The 27515-nt window shown below is 39.9% G+C and overlaps 1 protein-coding gene across 5 annotated transcripts in view; it reads left to right on the top strand.

Moving 5' to 3' along the window:
* Nucleotides 1-4026: 4026 nt before the first annotated feature.
* slc37a1 (solute carrier family 37 member 1) overlaps nucleotides 4027-27515 on the top strand; it is a 38088-nt gene continuing 14599 nt past the window's right edge. For 3 of the 5 annotated variants that reach the window (XM_042494863.1, XM_042494860.1, XM_042494862.1), the window contains exons 1-9: nucleotides 4028-4177; nucleotides 7053-7305; nucleotides 15217-15298; nucleotides 16721-16865; nucleotides 17084-17162; nucleotides 17894-18029; nucleotides 18468-18544; nucleotides 25692-25858; nucleotides 26212-26264. In XM_042494863.1, coding sequence (XP_042350797.1) covers nucleotides 7250-7305; nucleotides 15217-15298; nucleotides 16721-16865; nucleotides 17084-17162; nucleotides 17894-18029; nucleotides 18468-18544; nucleotides 25692-25858; nucleotides 26212-26264 — 795 coding nt within the window. In that variant the 5' untranslated portion in view covers nucleotides 4028-4177; nucleotides 7053-7249. Of the gene's footprint in view, nucleotides 4178-4582; nucleotides 4808-7052; nucleotides 7306-15216; nucleotides 15299-16720; nucleotides 16866-17083; nucleotides 17163-17893; nucleotides 18030-18467; nucleotides 18545-25691; nucleotides 25859-26211; nucleotides 26265-27515 lie in introns of those variants that run through there. The other 2 variants (XM_042494858.1, XM_042494859.1) reach the window with 2 other exon arrangements.

Raw genomic sequence — 27515 nt, 5'->3', positions numbered from 1 at the left:
ATGCATTTTTCTATCATTATTATTTTCATTTATTTTTGTTGGTGGTTATCTGTATGATTTATTTTGTTCACTTAAACAATATATATTGCTATTATTACCATGTGACTGTTCATTAGTACCTTGAATGCACTGTCATTCATCATTGCTGCTTCTGTCAGCTGTCAACAAGCGGTCAAGATGTAAAGAATCTGCAGCTGCGCAGAGGACTGTGGGTAAGAATAGCCAGAAAAGCATACTGGCTTGCATACTGCAAAATGTGGCCAGATGTAATGGGACATCCTGGTATTTTTGGTGTACTGCATTTTACATACTTCATATTGGGACATACACAATCTTTTTCTGGTATACTAAATAGTATTGTAGCAAGGGTATTGGAATGCAGGGCATGTGTTGTGAGCTTTTGTTAAGCTTTCTTTCCGATCAGGATGCACTTCTATTCTGAAACGTCTGCCATCAGTTAATGCTCTGGACCCACTGAGGAAGGCAGTGATGCCCTCTTTTGGACCTTTTCTGCCTCTGGCCTCAGATGACTCCTTGCTGCTTTGTCACTGATGGTGAGGTCCTTCTTGAAGTGGTATCAATGACTTCTCAGAAAATAATTTTCTTTGTATGCAGATCTGTGGCTGCTATCGACAAGAATCTCATTATGAACGGGCCTGAGGGCTATTGCACAAAACTAGGATAGTGGATTGAGCCAGGATTTTCCAGGTGTCCAGGCTGAATTTAGCCTTGACTCGGTTGCATGAAAGCAGAGGCACACCAGTTACCATGGAGACTTATTCTGTGCAGCTAGCCTGCTCCTGACCAGGCTAACAGCTTGCCTCGTTTAATCCTGGAGCTTCATTTGTTCAGTTAGCTGTCAATCTGATCTGAAAAAAATATGTTTTACAATTATTCCATGGTGGCTCTGCGATAGTCTGGCGACCTGTCCAGGGTGTATCGCCCAGTGACATTTGGGATTGGCTCCAGCCCCCCCGTGACCCTTGTGAGGACAAAGCGGTTACGGAAAATGAATGAATGAATGAATGAATGAATTATTCCATGGTCTTTTTTTTATTTCATTTTTATTGCCATAAATTAAAAAAACCCAGACCAAACATTTAAATGCAGCACTCCTGTCAACAGCACCACATGTCCTCCTGATTACCTTACTGTCAGAAGTTCAGTCAATATGGAATATATACTGGTAGGTTATCATTACATTTGTTGATATGATTAGAAATGGCTAATGAAGCTGCAAAGGTGGTTTCAATGAAGTCAGTGATGAGGCTCTCTCCCTCCCTCAAATGCTCTGTGTGCCGCTGTGGGTGAGCTTGGTGGAGGAGGATAATAGCGTCTGCTAAATACTCATTACCTTTATAAGTGTTAGTAATTAATGTTGTTCATTTATATAATTATTCATTTCCACTGTTAACTTTTAAGGCAAAATGTCCAACTGATTTATGAAATTAACAAGTACCTCCTTGCATGGTAATTAGGACGTGTCAGTGCAGCTGAAGTTAAAGGTAATGAGTAACTAATGTAAATTTTAATCTAAAGAAACAAATATTGTACTAACGGGGACTCAAACCCGACACCCGAGGGCAGAAAACAATGTGATTCTCTGTTTGATTATAACATTCCTTTTGTCCCACATTAAATAGGCTACTTTACCTCCTCATAGTATACATTTTCTATGAGAAGCTACTACTCACTTGTTGTAAACCCTGCTGCATTTTCTCCACGTCTGCATCACGAAAATCTGTTATCAACACATGTGGTCTACTAATGACAGCCATGAACGTGCATTTATCCAGAATACTTACACCTGGCTTGACATAGTTGTGCCTTCTCATCCCATTTTTAGCAAGCGTGCAATAGATTAAGCCAGGAGGCATGGATGAGATTAGGTCAGGCCCCGCTTTTTCTGTTATCCTGGATATCTAACTTATATTTTTGTGCAATAGCCCCCAGATCTGTGTGGAACTCCATACATATTTTCATATACATATTTTCTACACATATTTTCTGTTTTCAGCATATTGCCCTCCTTCCTCAAATCCATGACATCTTTGAACTGAACTTCCCTCACCTTCTCAATCCCTTCACTTCTCTTCAGATGAGTTTTTCTTCACCACCCCTTCCAGCTGATCTGCCCTTTCACTGATATTTCCAGAGAGAATCTGTATTTTGCACGTCCATCAGCGTTGGGTCCATTACAGCAGTTGATGGAAAAGCCTATTCTTCAACTTTCTGGCAGCCTGGCCTTTACTCAAGCTGTTTGGGGTGGATTCACACTCCCCTACAGTTATAACTTTGGATACATAGGAGTGAGTTTCACTATTTTTTCTTTTCTTTAGTGATGTGACAACAAACCACTCGAGTTACCCTAGCGATGCCATTGATGAAGTATGTTTCTGTATCTTCAACTATAACAAGAAGATCTTGGGTTATTGTCTAGCTAGCTGTATCCAGACAGACTGCGTGACTTTGTTTTGCAAAATGCTGTTTAACATTCAAAATTTTACATGGATAAAACTTGTCTCAGATAAATAACATTTAATTTAATAAATACTATATATATATATATATATATATATATGTGTGTGTGTGTGTGTGTATATATATATACTGTACATACATACATACATATGTGTGTGTGTGTGTGTGTGTGTGTGTGTGTGTGTGTGTGTGTGTGTGTGTATATATACATGGGGGGCAAAGGTTGGGGGATATTGTAGGTGTGGGAATGGACACTGGGGCGGAGAGTTGGTTTATGACTATTGATTCAGAGGTGAGAAATAGGACTGAAAAGCATTTTGTTTCTTCGACTCCTTTTTGGAGGTGAAATGTCAATTAAGGTAGTTAATGTATATATTCACTATTATTTTATATTTTTAAAATGCAAACTACTTATTAATTAATTAATTTATCATTATTATTATTTTAATGATTATGATTATGATTATTATTGTTGTTGTTGTTAAATGTTTGAAAAGTATATTTAACCCTTAGGGCCTGCTTTAATATTACACACTCTTATCACTGTGCACAAAATGCACTTTTCAAAATCAAGCATTAAAAAAAATATACATTAATATTATTTTCTACTTTAACATCAGTCCTAAACCTATTCATCAAATATTCATTAATTTTCAGAATTGTAATCATTTAAGTGCCAGGTTTTTGTCATGATGCCAATATGTTTTAGTTGAAAAAAGAAATAAACACACACACACACACACACACACACACACGCACACACACACACACACAAACACGCAGACACACACACAAACACACACACAAAGGATTTTCATATACTACTACTTCATATACTACATGCTAAGTATTTTTTTTAGTTTCACAGCCTGGAGTATGCCAATGCCTGGCTGCAACACTGGCTGTTATACATTATAATTTTTGTGCAGTGTCAAATACTCACACTCAGACAACTCTGCCACAAAATGTGCTTTTCAAAACCAAGCTATTCAAGCTATAAAAAATAATATGCTTTGCTTTGGTGGCTGTGGGATCAAACATGTCAGTTTGAATGGGTTTCAAGGGAGCATTTTTTTTAACAGTATGAATGTAACAATTTGTGTATTTAGACTTCTTGTAGGAGCTGAGTTGGGAATTCCAAGATTAAACAAAAATACACAATCTCGCCAAAATTTGTCATGTGCATAAACATAGCCAAAACTATATTTAAAAAATAAGAATGAAAAGCGCTATAGCCTCTGCGCCAAACAGTCCCTATGAGTTGTTATTATTGTTGTTGTTATTAAATGTTCGAAATAAAGTATATTCAGTTAAAAAGATGAATACCATGAATGACAGGACAGTCCAGACCAGTTCCGCCGGCTGTCCCTGCAGTGATAGCGCTGCTGGTGGACAGTGAGGATCCGGTCAAAGATCCAACAGCCATCTGAAGTGGCGTCAGCAGGGGCTGGGGGTGACGTCAGAGCAGCGGAGAGGAGCGTGCGCCGCCCGCGAGCAGCCCAGCTGTGTGTGTGTGAGAGAGTGTGTGTGTGTTTGTGTGTGTGTGTTAGAGAGAGAAAGAGAGAGAGAGAGAGAGAGAGAGAGAGAGACGCTTTGAAGTGACAGTGGCTAGCTCTCATACAACAAGGAAGTAGAGAATATGTCGCTCAACTGAAGGCACGAGCACCAAACCGTCAACTTCCCCGTCACTCGCGAGGTAAGCTCCTCAGCAGGAACGGAGAGTTTGTGGCGAATTTGTGCGAGCACGAGACCGAGGGGCAGTGTGCCGTGTGATCCAGCCGCGCTGTGGTTCTAGCTAGCTGTCGTTACAATGAGGAGGAAGCTCGGCTCGAGCCTGAAACACCGGATTATTTGAGCTGTGTGTGGCGACGGTCAAGGTTTCTCTGCTGATAAGGCTCATCTCTGACGATTTAGTCGATAACATACGGTATTGGTAGCCTAACTGGAGGGCTTTGTTTCGATCTTAATGGCTGTTCAACATATGAGATGACGTTAGATGAGGAGCAGGCTGTAAGAGAATCAGCTCTTTCTCTCTAGTCTCTACTGTCGCTCGGATACTGTCCACGTCTCAACTTTCAGATGCTCTCCTCAGCCTCAGTAAACACTGTAGTCGTGCAGGCCAAAAGAAAGCTTTATATTGGGAATTCACTGTCAGCTCTGTTTCTTTGGCTGGGTTATGTTGGTTTCAGTTTGGACATTACTTCCTGGAGCCCGAAACTTTGGTGCAGATGCAGCAGGACCCACTGGTTTGGTGAGATTACAGCCCTACACCTCCCTCGAGCCATGGAGCCCTGGGTTTAAATGACCACAAAATGAAGCTTCTACGGTTAAGTCAGGCAGCTGCGCCAAAAAGCTTTTTCTGTCTCTTGACACGTACAACTGTATATGCTATCAGTGATCAGAACAGCTCTCAGGACTGTAATGCATAGATTCCCTGGCTGTAACGTGACTACCCTTCCAGTTTCAACTGTAACAGAGAGAGGAGTGTTTATTACAGTTCCTGGACCTTTGTGTTTCCCTCTGAAAAACATGTGCTGTTGGTGTGCTTATCAAACCTGAGGCAAGGTGTGTTTCACTATGGTCAGGTAACGTCCAAAAAGGGCTTGTAGGTCAGAATTGGCTCCAGTGAAAGGTATGAAATTAACCGCCTTGTAAAATCTGGAATAGAGAAACCTCAGCAGGGATGCTGCTTTGTTTGGGGACCACATTTGCAAAATGACAGGAGGCCAGGGGCCAAATGCAGCAGCAGCATACATATTCCTTGGATTTTAGGATATTTCTAGGGTTTTAGGATGTTAGGAGTTTACGAATTTCTTTTAGGATTTTAGAACGTTTCTAGGATTTTAGGACTTAGCATTATAGAATGTTGCTATGATTTTAGGACATTCTTGGGGTATTAGGATATTTAGGATTTTAGGAAGGTTTTAGAACAGTTCTATTGTGTTAGGATGTTTCTAGGATTTTAGGACATTTCTAGCATTTCAGGACATTGAAACGATTTTAGGGCATTACAAAGGTTATAGTTTCTAGCATTTTAAGGACATTTCAAGGATTTTTGGTCATTTCTAGGATTTTAGGATGCTTCATGTATTTAAGGACATTTCTAGCATTTTAGAACATTTCAAGGATATTTGGTTGTTTCTAGGATTTTAGGACATTTCTACCATTTTTAAGGATTTTAGGACATTATTAGTTTTTTAGGATGTGTTTTGGATTTTTGGACATTTCTAGGATTTTTGGACATTTCGGAAATATCAGGACATTAGAGTCTTATCTAGGTCCTCTGTTTGGGGGTGTTGGGGATCCTCCATTGGCACTTTTTTAAACGTTCTAACGTTAAAAGTTCTATTTTGATGCTGGTTTATGCACTCTGGCACATTATGCTTACTAAAAGTACAAAAACAATTCCCAGTGTCAATCACTTTGTTTTTATTGTGAACAAGAAAAGGGTTTGGGGTCAGCTGGCACCCTGTGAAGGACCAGATTCGTCCTGTGAGCTGTAGTTAAGTTGACTGTCTGACTGTCCTACAGGTTGGGCTTCTCTCTGAAGGCTTCTCTCTCTCTCTTGAATGTGTGTAGTGACCATAGACTGTATATAAAGATCTTTGGAGTGACAGTAAACAACTTAAAGCTATTTTGTGGCCAAAAATAAAGTGTTAAATATGTGGTTTTAGTTAGAGTGCTCCAGCTGGCATATTGAGGTTTTCTCAAAAAAAAAGAGAAAAAAAAGACAAGGGAACAAATGCATAACTCACCCAAAACCTGATTATAACCTGGATACTAATGCACTGTAACGGACACATTTATATAAGGTGGGAAAAAGCAGCAAATCCTCAAACTTGAGAATCAGAATTCTACACTGATCTCCAGGGGAAATTGTGGTTTGTTACAGTTGCTCTGATGCCAGCATAGAGAATAACAGCAAGTAGAAATAAGCACAAGCAAACGTATGTAAAAACATGAATGTAGTAATAAAAATAAAGTATAATAACCAATTAATACAGTATTTAAATATTAAAAGAAATAAAAAAGTATGTATAATATACAAAGTATGTAAGTGTAAAAATACAAATGTAAAGAAATACAGTAATAGATAAGTAGCACTAATATGTGAATTTTGTTGATCAACTTTCTGTCCACTAACTTATTAATCATTGTATCATTTTAAAACTATAGCTTAACCAGACTGACGACACACTTTCTCAGCACTGGATGGCTCTCCCTCTCCTGGTTTGGCTTTACTGTAGTATTACTGTTGTGTACTTACTGCAGGAGATCCTCAGTTAAGTTTTTCACCTGTCCTCTTCTAAAATGTCGTCAAACTTTGACATGTGTGCCTGCTTTTTATGCTCTGATGGACACAGGCTGTGTGTGAAATAAGCTGAACAGGAGAAACAAAATGTCAAATGACACCAGCTGGGAAAAGTGGCACTTTATGATAATTGTGACCTTTCCATGCCCTCATTGATGGCTTTCTCTATTTCTCTTTCTCCTCTCTCATCACTCCGCTTTTCGTCTTCCCTCCATCACTACCCCTTTGTCATCACCTCCCTCTCTTGTCGTCCTCTCAGACTCCTGATTTTCCATCCAGCTCCAGTGCTCTCCGTGTTAGCCATGCGTCCTCCTGCTGCCGATATCCCAGCAGCTTCCCATGAGATGGAGATGAGCCGAGGAACTTCTGCCGTGTCTGTGTGTGCCCCATCAGCCTCCACTGCCTGATTCACCATCAGCTGCTCGTCACTGTGATTGTCAATATTTGCATCCAGACATGGCCACTGTTCCTCCTGGGATCCGCCTACTGGTGTCCTTCAACAGGGACCAGTGGTGAGTCTGAAGCCGACCCTGTGTGTGCGTGTGCATGCCTGTGTGTGTGTGTATCTGTCTTTTAATCATTTTGTTTGTGTGTGTGTGTGTGTGTGTGTGTGTGTGTGTGTGTGTGTGTGTGCGCGCACATTTAAGTGGATGCAATCTCTTTACATGTAAGTCTTCCCTCTGAATTTCAGCTCGCTGTCATTTTGTATGAGTTTTCATTTCTGATCCATCAGCTTGAAACTAATGTGAAGTCTATTTGTCTGTTAGTCTTTTTGAATGTGTATGTGTGTGCTTATTTCTGGTTTACTTTACGATTAACCTATTGATAATTTTTTAATTGATCTAACCATTATTTTTTTTTATTACTCAATAAATATAACAATGAATTTACTGAAAATAACATTTTAAAACTTGTCATACATTGCAGGGCATTATTCCCCAACAAAAAATATCCCAGTCTTCACTGGTAATCTGTGTTTTACAGTCTGATATAAAGTCTCTCCAAAATAAAATTAATGCAAGAGCTTGTTCCACTCAAGTAAAAGGAATGTAGTTCAATCTACATTTAGCAATCCAACAGCAAAATACATAAAACAATGTAAAATTCAAGTCACTTAACAAAACAGTTACTCTTTGTTACAGAAACAAACCTCAAATCTAGCAGTCCAACAAAACATCTTACAATAAAGTTAGTGCAATTTGAATAACACTTTAACTTTTCTCTAACAGAAATAATTATAACTACAGTGCTATGAAAAAGTATTTGCCCCCTTACCGAATTCCTTCAGGATTTGTTGGCAGAGAGCAGAGTTCATGGTTCCTTCAATCACAGCAAGTCGTCCAGGTCCTGAAGCAGCAAAGCAAACCCAAACCATGACACTACCACCACCATGTTTCACTGCTGGCATGATGTTCTTTTTATCAAATGCTGTGTTCATTTTATGCCAGATGTAACGGGATGCACTCCTTCCAAAAAGTTCAACTTTTGTTTCATCAGTCCACAGAATATTTTCCCAAAAGCTTTGGGGATCATCACAATGTTTTTTTGCAAAAGTGAGACAAGCCTTTATATTCTCTTTTGTCAGCAGTGGCTTTCGCCTTGGAACTCTGCCATGCATGCCATTTTTGCCTAGTCTCTTTCTTATGGTTGAGTCATGAACACTGACCTTGACTGAGGCAAGTGAGGCCTGCAGTTGTTTAGATGTTGTTCTGGGTTCCTTTGTGACCTCTTTGATCAGTCGTCGCTGTGCTCTTGGGGTAATTTTTGTAGGCCGGCCACTCCTGGGAAGGTTCATCACTGTTCCATGCTTTCTCTATTTGTGGATAATGGCTCTCACAGCAGGGATAAGTGGAGTCCCAAAGATTTAGAAATGGCTTTGTAACCTTTTCCAGACTGAGACATGTCAATTTCTTTTCTTCTGATCTGCTTCTGAATTTCTTTGGATCGCGGCATGATGTCTTGGGTTCAATATGGCCGACTTCACCCTGTCAGACAGGTTCTATTTAAGTGATTTCATGATTTGAAAGGTCTGGCAGCAATCAGGCCTGGGTGTGGCTATGAAATTGAACTCAGTTTTCCACAGTTATATGATTAATCACAATTACCTCATCATTTAACAAGGGGGGCAATTGTTTTTTCACACAGGATCATGTAGGTTTGGATAGTATTTTTCTCTTAACAAATAATATCTTCACAGAAAAACTGCATTTTATGTTTACTTGGGCTATCTTTGTTTAATATTTAAATTTGTTTGATGATCTGAAACAGTTGAGTGTGACAAACATGCAAAAAAGTAAGAAATCAGGAAGGGGGCAAATACTTTTTCACAGCACTGTAGTCCATTCTTTCTGCATCAAAACAGCCCTGACTGGGCCTTAAGGCATATCACTGCCTGCTGATATGAGTGCTGTATTTTCATATTTATAAGTACATATTCCACTCATTATGAAGTTGCGCAAGCTCCTGCACAGTTGACAACCCGTGCTGTAAATGTTTCATAATAAAATGCATTGTATCAGCAACTGATGGCATTCTGTCCACAGAGACACAGTCAGATAGCTTTTGTTTTGAAAGGGATGCAAGGAAGTTGAGGTAAAACAAATATCTTTGTATTTCCTCATCTCTGTGACAGAGAGAGACTTTAAACTGAAGTATAAAGTCGTAAAGAGTCAACAAAGCAAGCATCACGCGTAGAAAAACGGCGAGTCACCGTTTCTCTAGATGTGCTGCAGCTGACACGCAGCTCAGACGCGCCTGATAGGCGCTGCTCAGGCGGGCAGTGTGCACGCTCTCACTTTATAACATGAGCGCCGAAACAAAAAACAACACGCCCGGCGCTCACGCTCTCATTACGCACGCTGTGTGAAACTGTGCGATCAATTACGTCGACACGTCGCCCCAGCCCTAATAGATACCAGACTTATTTGATTTGTTTTTTTGGTGAATCTCTCTCTATCCTTTTTTAAGAATGTCACCTTTTGCTAACTTTTTTCAGTTTTGCCGATTGCCTTTTATCCCCCATGTTTTTGAAAGAAATCAAAGCAATAAATTTGCTCAGGTTTCACAGATTTAAATGCTTGTGAAAGGCGTTGCAGGTGAACGCAGCACAGGAAAACTGATGTTAATCCAGGTTTCAACGGGTTAAGAGATTATGCATTCAGATATTTCTGCGTTATACGTGACGTGTTTTAGAGATGGTCATTTACCTCAGCAGAAACTTTCAGCTTCCCAGAGATCTCCCTCAGCCAGCTGATGCTGTGTTCGGGTTTTTGTATTTTCCACTTCATGAATCAGCTGGTCCTCCTCTTGATTGAATTTAACCTTTTTCATTTAATATAATGTTTACTGAGGACTCAAACTGTCCAAAGCCCCTGAGGGTCTTTTCAGGGGATTTGTTAACAGCAAAGAACATTTAGAATATGAGCAGCAGTAAGGTGGTACTTCCAGATTTCAAATCAGCAAGTTAATATGTTAAAAAAGGCTCGAATGTGATTACATTCTTGAGATATGTGATTTGAGGTCTGTTCTAGAAAAGGAAATATGAACTTTTAAGTAAAAGTATACTCCTTAGTGCCTGAAAGCTGAAGAATAACGAAAAGCAGAAGAAGATGGTCTATCAGAGCTAAGAGGATAACTCCATCTGTCTGCTTGTGGTTTGAGCATAAGGTTAAAATCTCCAACAACCATCAAGTAAATCAGCAAATTAGGATAATAGTGTACAAAAAGATGTCAAAAATCTTGTTATCCAGTATTTGGTGCATATATACTTACCAGCACACATCTTACATTTCGTAGGATTCCTGGCAAAAATAAAATATTTCTCCTCTTTGTGTGTAAATCATTCATCTAATTGAAAATAAATTCACCCTCATGCTTTCCCACTGCCGGGTTAGAAGTGTAGTCAGTTGTTAAGTTTAAAACGTAGTTATCTCTGATCATGTTCCCTTAGGACTTTGTTTTATCCTGATAGCAAGATCGTCAGTGACTACATGGAAATGTAACATTTTGCTTCTCTGAGATGAGGCGTTTGTGTCTCTTTTTAAGAATAGAATTTCTGAATGTATGACTTTGAATATAAATTCAGTTGTAACTATAAAAAAAACTAGAATGTTATTAACTGAGGCAGTAGAGTTACGTTTAATAAGACCAGCATTTTGTCTGTGCAGTGAAACACCCTTTCATTACGGGGATGTGTCTGTACTAGGTGGGGATTCTCTTTGTATTCCCCATCATAACATTATGAGTCAGAATAATTAAGCTTGCATAAGGAACTTGTGTTGCTTCTTGCAGCTGATATCTTACAAGTTACAGAGCACTTTGTCATTCGGTTAATGACACATATTCACTTAAATACAGCTGTAGCAAGGTTTCTGCAAACTGCACATCAAGTTACATAACATTGAGAAGCTGTCCACGTTGAGTAATTCCTTTAGCCAGGAGGTACATTTTGCCCTTAGTGAAGCATGTGCCTCTAGTGCCCTGTGCATTACCAAGCACTACTATATAGAAGCCCCCTGGAGCACATACAGTATCCACTATAGAAATAAGAGCCTGGGTCAAAGAGCCGACCACACAGGCCACTTCAGGATGCTGAATGGTGCCTCTATGTGCAGGATGGTTCTGGGGATTAGTCCACTTGCTTGGACCATCTGTGTACCATGAGTGCGTAGATCCGAATTCTGCCCAGGCTGTGCTGGCGCACTTATTCACATTTAGCAGTTTTCAGATACATGGCACATGCTTCCATTTCTTCCACTGTCAGCTCATTTGTTCAGAGGGGTTAACCCCCCCTCCATATCTCTGCCAAAATAATTGTGATTCACAACATTATCCTGTTAAGCATCATAATATGCTTAAAACTCTAAAAATGCCACTAAAAATCAGAACTTATTTTGTCAAGGATATTATTTCTATTGCACTACAGACAGAACACAGTGAGAGAACATCTGTTTTGGTAAAAAAAAAAAACAATCAAACAATCTTAAAAGACCAGGCTTTTCAACTTTTTGAAATGGTATCATATCTTTTGATGGGAAATATGCCAATGATTGATCAGGATCTTTTGGGTTCTTTGAGATTAATGCATACTGTATGCAGCCAGTTGTTGCAGAGTCTCTTGTATTGTCGGTTGCCCAGCAGCAGCAGTCTCTGCAGAGCTTGACATCAAGCTTTTTTAACTGAGATGGAATAATAGAAAGTCACCACACAGCAAAATGGTGTGTCTGACCCACATGATGATGGTTGATGAAGGGATGATTTTTTGTTTTGCTTGATTTGATGTGCAGCAGAGTTTTCTTCAAGGGGAAGCACACACTTTAAACATCAATATTGCAGTCAGTCATGTTCATTTAATTATGGGAAGCCAAAGTTGTGATCCTGAGTAAGATCTGATTAGGATTGTCCAGCCCTATACCTCAGTACAGTTCTGGGCTCTAAGATTTCACTCCCTGCTTGTCCCCTTTTCATGTTTGGTGAGCCCAAAGACATATTGTGACGCTGATAGACAATAAAGATATATTCTATTTTGTCACTTCATCCACAGCTACACTGTTGGGGACAGCTGGGTTAGAGTGCTGTCCTGCCAGCTGTCTAGCTGTTGTTTTTTGTCTGCCTGATGTACGCAGAATACACACTGACACACACTCACAGCATGCCATCCAGCTGTTGCATAAGAATGTGAGTAGATGCTCGTCTCAAACTGCACCTTGGTCCATCTCCAGTGTTTGCTGCAGATGGTCAAGCCTACATGGTCATCCCATGTAGGCTTGAGCAGGATGTAATATTTCATACCTTCATACTTTACTATTTGTTTTCTGCTTTTCAGACTAATAAATACACAATAGAAACCCAAAAAAATATAAGAAAAGTAATATTCTCACACCCATTTTCCTTATTAAACAGAGAAATACAAATTTACATCTTTGAAATTTGACTTTCTCTTGCTTGTCATCTCAACTCATCATCACCATCTCACCACCATCACTCATCATCAAACACTGTTCATTCAAACTCAACAGAAACAGAGTAAAGCTCATCCAAACTGTCTCAGTTACTCTTGAGAGTAATTTAGGCAGTAAGTCCACTGTTCCATCAATCACCAGCTCATGTTTGGTCAAAATAAATCCTTAATTCACTGAGTTAGATGGGGAAAAAAAGCCAACTATTGCTGGCTGCCGGCTGTTTACAGTCCTTTAACTTCTCCCTTCACCACTAGGTGTCGCTGTGTCTTTCAGCTCAGCTGCCTGTTACACCAGAAGAGACCAGGGATTAAGCTGTGGTGGTGCATGCTGTGCACTACCTATAGTGTGTTGAATAGAAAGAGGAGTGACTGTTTTTATGGCAATATTGAAAAACATGCCTTTCTTAATACTTTTGTATACCATAATACTGTGACACTGCCCAAGCCTATTCCCATGTTGTTGAAACCAACCTGTGAACGTGTCCTATGCTGCCAAATATGAATACAAATAGTCTGCACCTGTAACCTCTGTCTGAGATGGTGTTTAGGAGTGTCTGGTATTTAATGACTGTGGTCATAAAGGCCTCTTCTAAGTTAAGGTCAAAGGTGTAGGCTGCCTCAAAAACAAACACCACAACATCTGGTCTATTGGCAGACATGTGAAAAGGTACCTGTGTTACTTCTGCAGACACGAAACATGGAAGGTTTTATACAGGAATGTTTGTCCATTCTCACAGAGGGGGGCGAAAGTTTGAATATGCTTTGCTACATAGGGACCACTATTTTGTCATATACATTCCTTTGTAAACATGACAGCCATCCATGATGTCAGACACTGCTCTAGTGATCTGCTCTGGTGTACTGCAAACAGTGAGGAACCTGGGTAGTGGGAATCTGGACAGAGACGGTTTCTAGTGTGAGGGACTTGAAGGACTTGCAGTCTCCCTTTAACTGTCTACTGTGACAATGTCCTCATTGAGGGCAGTGTTCTGGAGGAGTGAATGAGAAACACAATGGTCAGCATGGGAAAGATGCACCAGTTTTCTCTGAAGTTCAAGGCTTAGCCTCAGCTGTTTACCAGCTGACGATTACTGTGAAGCTCATCATTACCACACACACACACACACACACACACACACACACACACACACACACACACACACACACACACACACACATTTACAACACAGTACACATTCCACACCACACCATGATGAACACCAGGATGAGCGATGAATGATAAAATGATGTGTTTGTCACAGATGGCACCTAATCTTATAACTGTCTCTGCTGCTTAATGTGGACAGCTCTGTAACTCAGCTGCCTCAGACACTCTGTTTGGTCAGTATCTATTTTCTACAGGGAACATGTCTGCAGGATATTAGTCTTATTATATATTTAAATTGTCATTCAGAACACAAACAGGTTATTCGTAATGTGCCTAAGTATTTCGCAACACTTATCCCTGCTGTCTTGACGTGTGTTGTTATCAGTCAGGCAGATGTGGAAGTTTGTACCTGTTGCATCACACTCATTTCTCACTGGTGATTATGTGTTTAATATATTTGCTTATTACATAATAGAACCAGAGGAGGCCGAATGTCAGCCGCACATCTTTGAGTATCTGTCAATGTTGCACAAATATCTCTATATTTCTAAATACCATCTGTTTTCTGTGACTGTTGTGGCTTGTGTTGATGGCTACATTGAAGATATGAAGTAATCTTTGTGAAATGAAAATTGCAAGTATGTGTGCTGATGTTTAAGTATGTCATGTTGGCATTCAAGTATGATTGCAAGCTGTGTCCTGTCACCCCCTCACCTCAAACTGAAGTTGAACATCCTGGTTTCTTTCCAAGGAAGAATTTGGATTTGTTGTCTAGTCCCTCAGCTGTCAGTGCTAGGGTTTTCATGACACTAGAATTTCTAACTCAATACTGACAACCAGAAAGACACTCTATACTCAAAACCATTTTCCATGTTATTGTTTGATACAAACAATACACCCTAATTATTTTCTGTGTTTCTGGTGTCTTGCCACCATATTTTTGTTGCTGCTCAAATAGAGTTGGTAGGCTGCGCCTAACCCTAACCCTCTAGTTGTAGGTTGACTTTTCTCAGCTTCAATCTGGGACTTTAAGAGAAGCATCACTTTTCAGACACAGATAATTGTCTTAGCTTCTTAAATGAACACTGTCAATTAATGCTTCAGACGCACGGGACTGATTGCTGAGCTTGCACATTTATGTTAGTCGTTTCATCATTAGCCGTTAGCAGAGAGCTTAACAAGCATAACAGTTGGCTAATGTGGCTGTTGGCTAATTGTTAATAATAAAATAGTTAATGTTACTCTATGCCGCTGGCCAGTACATTTTTGATAAATATTTAATACTTCAATGATGTTAGAATCGATTTTTTTTGACAACCCCTCTTAGGGCTTCTCTCTTGTGATTCCTCTCTGCAGGTACAGAGCTCTTACATTCATCCTCACCTTCCTGCTCTACACCAGCTTCCACCTCTCCAGGAAACCCATCAGTATCGTCAAGGTAACACATGTTCAATGTTGTTATATAGTCTTTAGATCACATACATGAGGTCACATGCCTCCACAAATACAGTAACACCCTGAGCCAATCTTCCAGACACTGATAACACCCAGTTTAAAACTTAAGTCCAAATGTAATTGAGAGTACCTTAACAATAACCTTATTTTGAGGCTAGGCTTAGGCTTTGTTTTAGCCTTTTGTGTTTCACTCATTATGGATCTGACAGAAGCTGCTCTGTGCAGTACCAGTAATCCTACATGACAGAAATTCCATCAGGAAGAAAAAAAGAGAAATGTATTTTAATTCATTGCCATGCATGATGCTCAGAGTAATCGCAGTCCATGGCTCCTCAGCGTGGTGTCCCCCTCCCTCCTCTTGTGCTGTGTGGTAGGTGTGGGACAGGTAGGAGGAGAGAGCTGCTGCTCACTGTGATTGTTCAGTTGTAGTTATTGTATTTCTGTGGTTGTAAAGTGGTACACCACACTGTAAGCAACTTAGCTCTTGTGCAATTAGAATGTTTTGATTTTTTTAATTTAATCCAACTCATCAAAGTTTCTATTCATGTGCAATGTCATCAATATGCAAATGAGCATATGGCATCATCTGGCCATTTTTAGCGACTTTACAGCTAGTGCTAGCTTCTTGATCTGATCATGTTACATGTGAGGAAAGGGCAAGTGATCACCAGAAAGGTTCCACATCCACTGTTCAGTGTATTCAAGCTGTTACCATCACGCAGAAGGTTCAGGATGTCAGCCCACAGATGATTTATGCCAACCAGTATTACTCTGTTGAACAAACTGTGTAAAATAGTTGAACCTCTCTGTGTGAGGACGCAGCACCTCATGAAATGTAGGGCACTTTAATGACATGTCGTGAACGGGTCCAAAAACCCTTTTAGTGGCAACATCACAGTGACGTCACAGTATTAGCTGGAGGCAAAAGAAAGCAAAACTGAAGGGAAACTCCGGTCTCGTCTGTTCTTGTTGAGTGCCAGAATAGATAAAGTAATGGCTCAAAACTGAAATTTTATCCAACCGCCACAGCCTGTCCACAAAAACGAGAAAGACTAGCAAAGCTTCTCCAGCTGAGCTGCATGCGTGAATCTGTCACGCCAACAAGCGTTGAACAGAACTGTTGGGAGAACTATGCCATTCTGGACACTATAGAAGTCTGGGAACATACTGTCATGCAAGCAAGTGAATGGCCCACTCTAGCTCTAGTTTTCTGTCACCAAGCTGTGTTCTAAACTTTGCTGTTCTTGGATAAGAGTCTAAGTTGTGCTGTCACAGCAGTTTCCTCTGCAGAACAGGCACTGTTCAAAACAGTAAACAAGTCACTTCTGTCAGGCACACTGTGCCTGTTTCACGTGGTGTTTATGGCCATCTGAATCATGGTGCACTCATTGTTTTATATTGACAGAGCGAGCTCCATAAGAACTGCTCATCTGTCAGTGAGCTGGCCACCATCGCCTCCTCCTCCTCCTCCTCCTCCTCCTCCAGCAGCAGCCAGCAGCCCCCCTTGCCATCTCTCCATGCAGACATGGACTGTAGCTGGAAGCCTTTTGGTATGTATCTGCTTGATTACTGACATTTTAGTTTTGGGGGGTTCAAAGCATGACAGTCAATTGATTAGATGATAATAAAAAATATAATATGCAGAGCAAGTAGCAGTGCTCTGCTGCTTTTACGACTTGAACCCAACAGCATAATAGCCGATAAACAACTGAGGATGAGCTAAATCTACATGCTCGCCTGAACTCTACAACTCTTCTTTTTTGCTCAGATAAGAGGAACTACAGGCAGCTGCTGGGAGCCATGGACTACTCCTTCCTGTGTGCCTACGCAGTGGGAATGTACCTCAGGTAAGATGGCAAGAAGAAAGGAGCAGTTTAAGTCAAAGTAGAGGTGAATAGTGGAAGAGTAAACTTGCCAAAGAATATAGCAGTTGGAACTAGGGTTGCAGCAATATGAGATTTCCTATGTACAATAACCATCTTAGAAAATATTGCAGTTTCAAAGTAAATCATGTAAATTATGCTGTATCTGCATTGCACAGGTGTTGTGATTGTAAGTTTTGGGAAATATTCTGTATTTATGATGTTGTGGTTGTAAAAGAATAAAAAAGAGAATATATTGTGGTATCTCAGTACCGTGGTGTCAAGGTATTACAGAAATATTATTATAATTATTGGCCCAAATTACCCTTTAAGGAATGAAAATGAAAGGGTTTTTTATGGTTGAACAAATATTTTATTACTATAATTAAAACTCGAAAACCATTTTTTATGGAGATATTTGTAAAATGTTCATCTTTTGAAAATAACTAAAATAAAGTTGTTGTTTTTTTTTTTTTTTAAATATTGTAGATAGGCATGTGTGCATGATCTGACAACTGTCAATTTTCATATCATGGTATACCTTGAAAGGGGTGTACTGCTGCAACCCTTAGCTGGAACTGATACTGAGGGGTCACAGATATACACTGAGAGACTGTCTGCATAAAGTGAAACACTCGTGGCAAATGGGTTAAGCTAAATTTAGAGAAAAAAATGAATGACTTAATGGACTATATCCCCTCTGTGCATCCATGCAGCGGCATCATCGGGGAGCGCCTGCCCATTCGACTGTACCTCACAGTGGGCATGCTGACCAGTGGGCTGTTCACCTGCCTGTTTGGACTGGGTTATGTCTACAATATCCACAACCTGGGCTTCTATATATTTGTCCAGGTGAGACACATCATAAGTAAATCATAAAAGTTAGTCTTTGCCAAAACAGTTAAAGCAGAGACCCTGAGGAGAAATTTGCTAGCATGTGATGCTTGCAGTACTCATAGCACTGTCATGAAAATAGAGCCCGCAGGTGCTTACACAGTAAACATGGGACTGTCACATGCAGTGGTACATTTGCCTGAAGGGGAATCCCCTCAGCTCTGTGCTTGGGGCACAATGTAGCTGAATATTGTGTCATTGCTTGCACAAGGATGCTGTGGTATGTATTACCATTTCCAAATACAGACTGCACCACAGATGGATGGTCACAGACAAAGAGACACACACTTACATAATTACAGGTTGATATATCCATGTTCACATAAATGATATGTGTAGCTGTGTTTCTAATGCCTCACTGTCAAACTGACCTCATTCATCCTCGTGTGATTCCAGGTGGCCAATGGCCTGGTCCAAACCACTGGCTGGCCCAGTGTGGTGACCTGCATCGGCAACTGGTTTGGGAAAGGAAGGTAAGGTCTAATCACTCACTGACTGACACTAGCAAAGGACAGAATGAAATGTGGATTTCAGTTGGGTTTCTGATTTAAAGAACATTTCATGATCACGTTGCAGTTTTTGCTAATAGTTTGTTTGATGATTATTATTGTGATTATTTTAACTCAATATAACAAGGTACAAGGTAGATTTGTAATTTTTTTAAATGTAATATTCTATTTTCTATTTATCTCTCTCTCTCTATTATATGTATATGTATAAAGTATAAAGTTTATATAAAGTTTGATTAGGCTCAGCGGGACTGTCAGTGTGACAGCAGGATTCATGTAATATAGTAAAAAAGCTAACTACACTAACACCAGACTGTAAATGTGCAACATTATTTTGCTGAGATTGTATATTACACAAAAGCCAGAGACTGTATCATATTGAGTTCCTGTAAATTCACCACTTCTAAGCAGAAGAGAGACGATAATGTTATCTTAAATAATGTTTGGGGCCTAACTGTATCGCTCAGGATCTAAAGGAGTGCAGTCAGTGTCAAGTGTGTAGTTTATGGATGGTAGGGGTAGGCCATATGGCAAAATATTATATCATGATCTTTTAAAGGCAGGATCACAATCACAACTTTATCACAATTCTTTTTCATTTTGGATTTTAAGACTAATGTGCATGTGACTGAACAGCACAACCAAGCCCATTCCGCAATTAAAAAAATATAGCCCTTAAATAAAAAATAATAACATAACATTTAGGCCAAAGTACCTTTTTAAACAGATGTAAAATTTGTGTGTGCAATTTTGTTTTCCACTGTTTTGATGGGAAGCCTATCTTTTGTCAGGTAAAATATTATCAGTGTTGAATTTTTTTGGGGGGGGGTAGGCTGTTCGGTGTTTTCATTTTCATCCATGACGTCCCACTTGTGAAATAAAGAGGGAGGGGAAAGAAAGCCAAGACTCAATGGTTTGCTATGATTGGTTTATCTGTGTTTCTATAGGGAAGGCATGAAACGGACCAGAAAATAGTTTGCTTCAGCTGAGAAAAAAACAAGACCAGGTTAAAAACTAGTATATGGCTTGATTGTGTACAGTGGTTCTCAACCTTGTTTCTTCAAGGACTTATTTACCATCACTGAGTACACTGAAGACATATTTTAGGGATATTTCACATAAAATTAAGAGAAAGGTTGAAAATAAGGTAATGTGCCTGTGGCCCCAGGCCCCCAAATCACTACATCTGGCCCTGGTAATAATGAGTGCTCAGTGCAAGCAGCTGGATGAGACACGGAACGATGCGCTCTAAATACTTCCATCCAAAGTCTGACTAACATGAATCTAACATAAAATAGTCTTTAGAAGTCTAAAGAAGTCACTTTCCAACTTTGAAGTTTTGTCTTTTGGTTCATTCAGACACTTTGGTGCTGTGAGGAGAAGCTCCGCTCTGTCCGTCTGTCTTTCTCTGTTTGATCTGTGATAATGAAACGGCGTTCTGTTGTCAAAAAATCAGTTGTATTCTACAGTCAGTTGTTCACTGCATTACATGATTGTTCAACACTTTTGGCGTGAGATTTGCTTTAGAGTCATGAGAGCGTAAAACTGACGGTGAAAATGTGTGTCACACGTCAGGAGCGTGAGGGTTGGCAACCCTGAAATATGTTAAAATGCAGAACAATACACTTATAACGTTACATGCAGTCACACAGCGGAGAAGAGCTGCTTTCTCTAGAGCTGTACCTGCTGATCATTAACACATCCTCTCGCTGCAGCTCCACTCAGACCCGGGTCTGAGTGGAGGCTGCGCTGCCCGCATTCTATGGTCCAGCCAAAAAGTTTGGACACGTTGCGTGTATGAGCATAGAACTACAACAGATAGACACTGTGCACTGTGGCACCATACAACGATCCCTCTGTGATGGGGGATCATGGACACATTCTAATTCTTCACGATCTAATATCGTCATATCGCACACCCCTAATGGATGGTGATCTTAACATTATTCAGGACCCAAAGGAGTGCAGTGTCGAGTGTGAAGTTGTTGTGGAAGAATGGTTTTCCAAAGAGCTGCAAGCAACAGTACTACAGGCTGAGCTATCAACGCTCTCTGAGCAGGCATGTCTGCGAAGGAACAATGCATTAGCACAAGGAATTTATCTGTATTTAGCAGTGAGAATGCTGTTGTTTCTTCGTTTACATAGACAAAGAACTAGTTTTTATAGAGCTAGATGAAAAATTGTATTTAAAGTATTTGCTTCTAACAGTGACCTTCACTGCTTTATCATTAGCTGACAGTGACACTGAGGAACAGCAGCACAGCTGCTACAGACTTTTAACCACAGTCTACATCAGCTTTTGACCAAATGGCCTGCAAATAGGTCCTGTGTTGTGTTGCACCTTGACTTCATGAATAAGATATCAAAAAAACATCCAGCAGGGAAACTTGCACTGCTCCTGCACTGTTTGAAGGCTTGATAGCTAATGTTTGTTTGGTCGTTATTCTGCCAACAGAACTGTCATTGGCTTCTTAATGACAGTTTGTTTACATTGTGTCTCAACTCTAGCCAATCAGGGTCTTGGAGGCTGAAGGAGCATTTTTGATTTCACTGCAAAACGTTTTCTGTTTATTGAACATTGAGGGCCCTATTTAGATGATCTATAGCACATCCTCTAAAGCGCATGGCACAGGTGCGTTTAGGGCGTGCCAAAGTCTGTTTTGCTAGTTAAACTGCAGGTAATCTGGGTGCCAGGTGCGGGGCATGGCGCAGAGGGGTTGTATTTAGGCTCTGAATTAGTCATGGGTGTGTTTTGGGTGGAAAATGAATGAACCAATCTGTTCATCAGCTCCCATTTCCTTTAAAAGCCAGGTGCACCAGGAATTGGTAGATTGATCTAAATGACGGATTTGGCAAATTATGTAAGAGGTGTTCTGCTGTTAACAAAGCTCGCTGCTCAGCATGAAAATCAAGCACAAACGGGAGGAGCCAGCTGATCTCTCAGTGCGGGTGTTGCTGCTGGCATATTTGAGTTAACTGGCATTGGCACACACAGTTCAATCTCACGCTGTCCTACGTCCTGTAATGTGTCCTCATTTATGTCCAAGAGACATACATGATGCATATCAATGTTGTGCAAAACACACAACATGCCACAAAGAATGCTGGGACTTTGAGGGCTGTATTGTGATGTTCCAACTGACTTATCCAAACATCTGAACCGCATGCAGGCGCATCTTTCTATCTGAATAATCCGCCCTTTCAATAGCAGGAATCAGACTGCGCCTTTGACCTCAGACCAGCTTTTATTTGGTCATCGGCCAACAGTGCGCCTGACCACACCTCATTTTAAGACCGACACGCCCAGGGGCACACAGATGGGCGCAGGTACATTTGTTATTTAATGGACATGGGCGCCAGGCGTGAAAATAGGTTCGTTCAAGCTGAGCTGCGCCTCGCCTGGACAGCGCACGAGAGCAGGCAGCCACAGCAGGAGGCGGTGACAAAAAGCTGCGATCAAGTCAGACAGTTTTCTGACTCCTCAGCAGCCTTTAGTCTGTACAGGAAGTCAGAGAGGCACTCACATCCTGTTAGATTTTATTCCTATTCATTCAAATTTTATCAGATATGTTTATCAGTCTGTCCACAGCCTCAAATTATTGATTACAATGTAAAATAAATAAATAAAAAAATATTAAAATAATAATAAAATATTATACAGGCGATCTGTTTTTTCTGTTCATGGTGTTCATGTCACTCTCAGACTATATCAATAAATGAAAACCATCACAGCAGCTCTCAGATCAGCCAGACAGCCTATGGTCAGGGCTTCATATCTGCACACCTGTTATTTTAAGAATCCTCACATCACACTCATACTACTGACCTGAAGTGAACTAAAGTCTCTGTGCTGTTCAGTCCTTAATCTTTATTTTCTATCTTGCTTTAAAATAATTAAAATACTATACAATAGAGTCTGTGTTGTTTATGATAAATGTATTTAGGGTTTGACTGCAAAACGTCACCATCAATCACAACATGTACTCTGTTAATAGAAAAACAAATAAGACAAATTAATTCCAAATCTTGATAATTCAACAGAAATAAAATGTTTATCTGACACGTCATATTGGTAAGTCAACATCTAAACCAATCAGCTGTTCGATCACCTGAGAGCCAGGCCTTAGCAGTCTGCGGAGAGCAACTGAGGCGCCTGGCTCTAAAATCTGCGGCCGCCTCGAAATCGTGAGATCGCCGTCCACTTTTGACTGACATCAGAGCAAGTCGGACTAGGCTCGGACACAAATCTAATCGGCATGCATTGCTCGTCGATCGCACGTGATCGGTTCACGCAGAATTGGGTAGGCTCGAACGAAACTATTGACAACTGCGCAGGTCTGACACTAGGTCTTTGGTTGAAAAGCATATCATTTCCTTTCCTAACCACTTTTCCTTAACCTCCAGACAAAACGTCAAGGGGTCAAGTAAAGATGTGAAGGAGAATTGATGAGGATTTAGGAAAAGAAGATTGCGGTGTTTAGAGAATCCGACTGGCTTTCTCCTCGGCTCTGTGATGATGCGACGGCGAATGTTATTGACGCGGGTCCGCTGTGATGAAACTACAATGTTCACATGATGGACTACAGAAAGCACATTCTCACTAGAGTGGTTTTTATGCAGCAAAAATGTTTTTTTTTTTTTTTTGTAATTGTATTATTTGTGTTTTCTTTAAAAACTTTATTTGCTGCTTTCTTCAAGCCCTTTGTAATATGGATCCTAAAAAGTGCACCATAAACTCGCAGTGTTAACATTATGATTATGACTAGCCTATAATCATTATTATTATTTATATTATTGTTGTTATAATTATCCTAATAAGGCCTACTTTGCTTCCTGTGTACTGGCCACCTTGTTTAATGCACATTATAAAGGCTAAACAAGGACAGCCTGGTGTAAAATATTACAGCATTACCAAGGTGAGAATTTTAATAAAGAGGAATATAGGCTGCCAGTCACAGAAGTGAAATGTAACGTTTTCACACAAGATGGTTGCTCACACTCACCCTATTTTCCCTCATATTTATTGTCATGAATCCTTATATGATTTTGTGAAAATAGCCTAATAAATATAAGGATATGTACAACCTGTTAGATCCAGCACTGTACATACGATCATGATCATCTTACGTTTCAAATGTGATGAATTGAAAACATTAGTTGTCATAAAACATCCCCTCGTGTTCTGGTTAATGTGCTGATTCTGATCTTATAAGAAGGAATAACAAATATGTTTTTTGATAAATATAGGCCTATAGGCAAACCATGTTTTGTGATAATGGGCTCTATAAATAAAATTGACTTGAACTGACTTGATAGCCTAAATTCAGGGAAGAGATCTGATTATAAGCCTGTGTATATAAAAGCTTAAGGAGCAGCACACAGCTCAGTGAACAGCTCCATGTTGACGTGGTAGTGTGTTAAAGTTGTTTCAGCTCATACAGACTGTGGATCTGTGATGTCATGAAACGGCTGATTCCCCAAACATCGGCTGATGTCATGCGTCATTTTAAAAGTTGACACCGCAAAGAATTGTGGGACGCATTCTCTCATTTCCTTTGGCAAAGGATGGTCTGGTGTATCCTCTGCTGAAGGAGATTATAAAGGAAGCATTGACGCACCTTTCCTTAATATAAGGAGAACTGGAACAGCTCTTATCATGGCAGCTGCTCAGGTACTTCCAGTTGTATTTGACCGCAGCCCTGCAATGACACTTGCATTGCACCGTGCTCTGTCTTGTGCCAACGTAAAATAGAACCCAGAGAGTTGTATAGTGACAGCTTGTTCAAGGGAGTGCAGAGGCACAGTAGAAACAGTACATGCATGCTATTGAAGGACAGTTTGATTTAGAAAATGTCTCCTCAGTGGAGTGCTTCTTATTAACTGCAATGTGGGAAACAAGCTTTGATTTGTTCTTTCCAGTGACTCGAAAAGTTTTCACATGCTTTTTGGCATTTAGACGAATCTGGCGACCAATTTGTGTGTTCCACCATCCAGCAGCGCCGCCATTACTGTGATGGCAATTGACTACTGACAGTAACAGACATAGATACAGTATTGAAAAATAATTTTTATAATGTTATGGTAAAGGCAGCATAGGTAGATGGATTGATGACGTTAGGCAGTGGCCCCTAGTTACTGATGAGGATACTTTATATGGATGGTGATCTTAACATTATTCAAATTTACATATTACATATAATCAAGTGATGAAGTGTTGTAATGTAGCATTACTAAAGTTAATGTGAGCTAGCACAATCAATAAAGAGTTGCATTTAATCATACAGAAAAGTTACATTAGTAAACCTCATATAAAACAAGGAGAGATGCATTGTACCAAGTTCTAGCAGAGCTGCTATTTTCCACCTGTAGTCCCTGGGCAGGTTGGTGGAATAAATAAATACATACATGACAGAATTAGATTAAATAATGTACAGCTACAATATGAAGTAATGTTGTTTTATAGATTCACAAGACAATTTCATTAATCACCTGGCTTGTGATCAGAAACAAAATGCTAACTACACGTCTCTGATAGAGGGTCAAAAGGACCGGAGCTCTGGATGGGTTGGCTAAATATTGCACACTTTACCAGATGATGAACACATCATCACATTCTAAAAGTACCTGCCCAATACTCACAGTAATTATCATAATGCTTTTGAAATCGAATTTGAAATTATAGTTTTTTTCCTCAAGTTGAAGTTTGCTGCTACTGTTGCAGCAGCTGAGAGCTGCACAGGTTCTTCCTGAGCTCCTAGACATCATTTTCAAAGGTAATATCACACAGAGTAAAGGTAAAAGTAGAAAATGATACACTTCTCAGTACAGCTTGCATTCAAACATGGTGGGAGGGAGGGAGATGCCACCACGGGAATGGAGACTTGTTTACTTCTGGTATTTTCCCAGATTCATGTGTAGGTAGAATGTGCAGCATTCCATTTAGTGGAGGTGGGATGCTCCCTCTGCTGCAAGCCCATTTCAGTGAATGAAACCTCTGACAGGAATGACCTGACTCAGTTTAGCACACAGGAAGATATATGGCCAGCAACTGAGACAGAACTTACAGCCTCTGGAAGTCACTGACAGCCTGATGTGTGTGTCTTCCTGTCAGGCGAGGACTCATCATGGGGCTGTGGAACTCTCACACCTCAGTGGGAAACATCCTGGGCTCTCTAATCGCCGGCTACTGGGTTTCCTCCAACTGGGGCCTGTCTTTCATTGTACCGGGGCTCATCATCGCTTTCATGGGCGTCGTCTGTTTCCTCTTCCTCATTGAACGTGAGTGTGAACTCCCATTGGCTGAGGGACTGCACTATGTTCATATTTTACCAAATGGTTTGATTGGTTTTTATTGTGTATGAAGGGTTGAGCTTCTTATGTAGCTATACACTTATCAAAGGGCAGCTAATAATAATGATGTTTTTCTTTCTTGGTAAAGTAAGTTTCCATTACTATGCTAATGACCTCATTGCTTATTTGTACAAAGGCCATTGGCTTGTTGAAATAACCTGTTTTGATTGCACAAAAAAAGAACTGCAGCTAGCTGTGAGAGCTAAGACAGTTTGGTGGCTCACTGAGGAACAGCAGCAGCTCATCATATTAACTTTACTGCACCTTTTTTCCCTCTCCAGATCCAAATGACCTGAAAAGCATGTATGCTCAAAATATTTCTCCAGGCAAGAGCGTAAGTACAGCCAGTTCGTCCTGTTTCTTTCTTCAGTAAATACACACACATTACAAAACCTTCTTTCTTTGTATTTAGATTTTTATGAGCTACAACAACGTCATGACGGCTGGTGTTATTTTCATCTTGTGAGTCTATGTGTGTGTCATCACAGTAAAATGTGGCCCACTGATGCCTATTGTAGCAAGAATAGAACATATTTATCATTTGCACTGCCTGAGTGGGGCTCAAGTAGAATAAAACAGCAAGATAAAATAGCATAAATGAATAGTTAAAATATATTATATTAATAGTGTTAAGTGTTAAGACATATCACTACTACCACAGCAGCTGTTTTGAGTATTATGGCAGGTCTTTATGGAGGATGTTTTCAGTCATAATTCAAATTAAAAGTAAATGGAAAATCTTAAAAGATAAAAGTAAAAAGATTATTAATTTACCACACTACTTGGAATAATCAGGCCACAATTAAACTTAAAAAGAAAAAGGAAACTGATAAAGCAAAATAAAAATGTGAAATGATTATATGAAAATGTAAAGTGACAATAAAAAAAATGAAATTTAAAATGCAAAATCTAGATGGAAATAATTAATTTGAAATCTTGAATTGTAAAGATGAAACTGAAAATGGCAATGCATCACTTAATAAGAATACAGATGGTTTCACACATTTATTGATTCTGTTTGAACATCTGATCTAGCAGCTGTTCATTCATAGTAACAGCAGATGTCACCAGTGAAGGAAAATAAAACTGTATGTTATCAAGGTGTCCTATTTGGGACAAGCTGAAGCAAAAAATGCACCGGCAGGTGAACTGGCTTCAAATCTTTGCCTGTTATTTACCCTCCTATCTTAATGGTGACCACACAATAGATGTTTGCACAAAAGTTTATAAGTGTTATTCTTCTTCATTTTGGAGTTTGGCAGACAGATCTGCTGCTGGATTTCCCTTTGACTGATGTGTGTTTCTGACTCCTTAGTTATGAACAGGGGGAATCTGATTTCATTATTCAATATTTGATAGCCATTAGACATCTTAAAGTGCAGTAATAGACACTAACTGCTATACAGTTCTATTGTAGAGACTGATTGAGCAAATACTCTCTCATTGGCAGATTGGTGGTGAGGCTGACTCACATGCACAGGTTCTGATTAAGAAGCTGCATATTTATTCTGAAGTGTGAATGCAGCTCGAGGGACACACACAGTGAGCACTCAGCAGGAAGCATGGCAACTGTTACCATAGCTAC

The sequence above is a fragment of the Plectropomus leopardus genome, chromosome 10 (genome assembly GCF_008729295.1).
Source record: "Plectropomus leopardus isolate mb chromosome 10, YSFRI_Pleo_2.0, whole genome shotgun sequence".
Taxonomy (NCBI): Eukaryota; Metazoa; Chordata; class Actinopteri; order Perciformes; family Serranidae; genus Plectropomus; species Plectropomus leopardus.
Note: the sequence above shows the minus strand (reverse complement) of the source record. Positions and strands in the feature narration are given on the sequence as shown.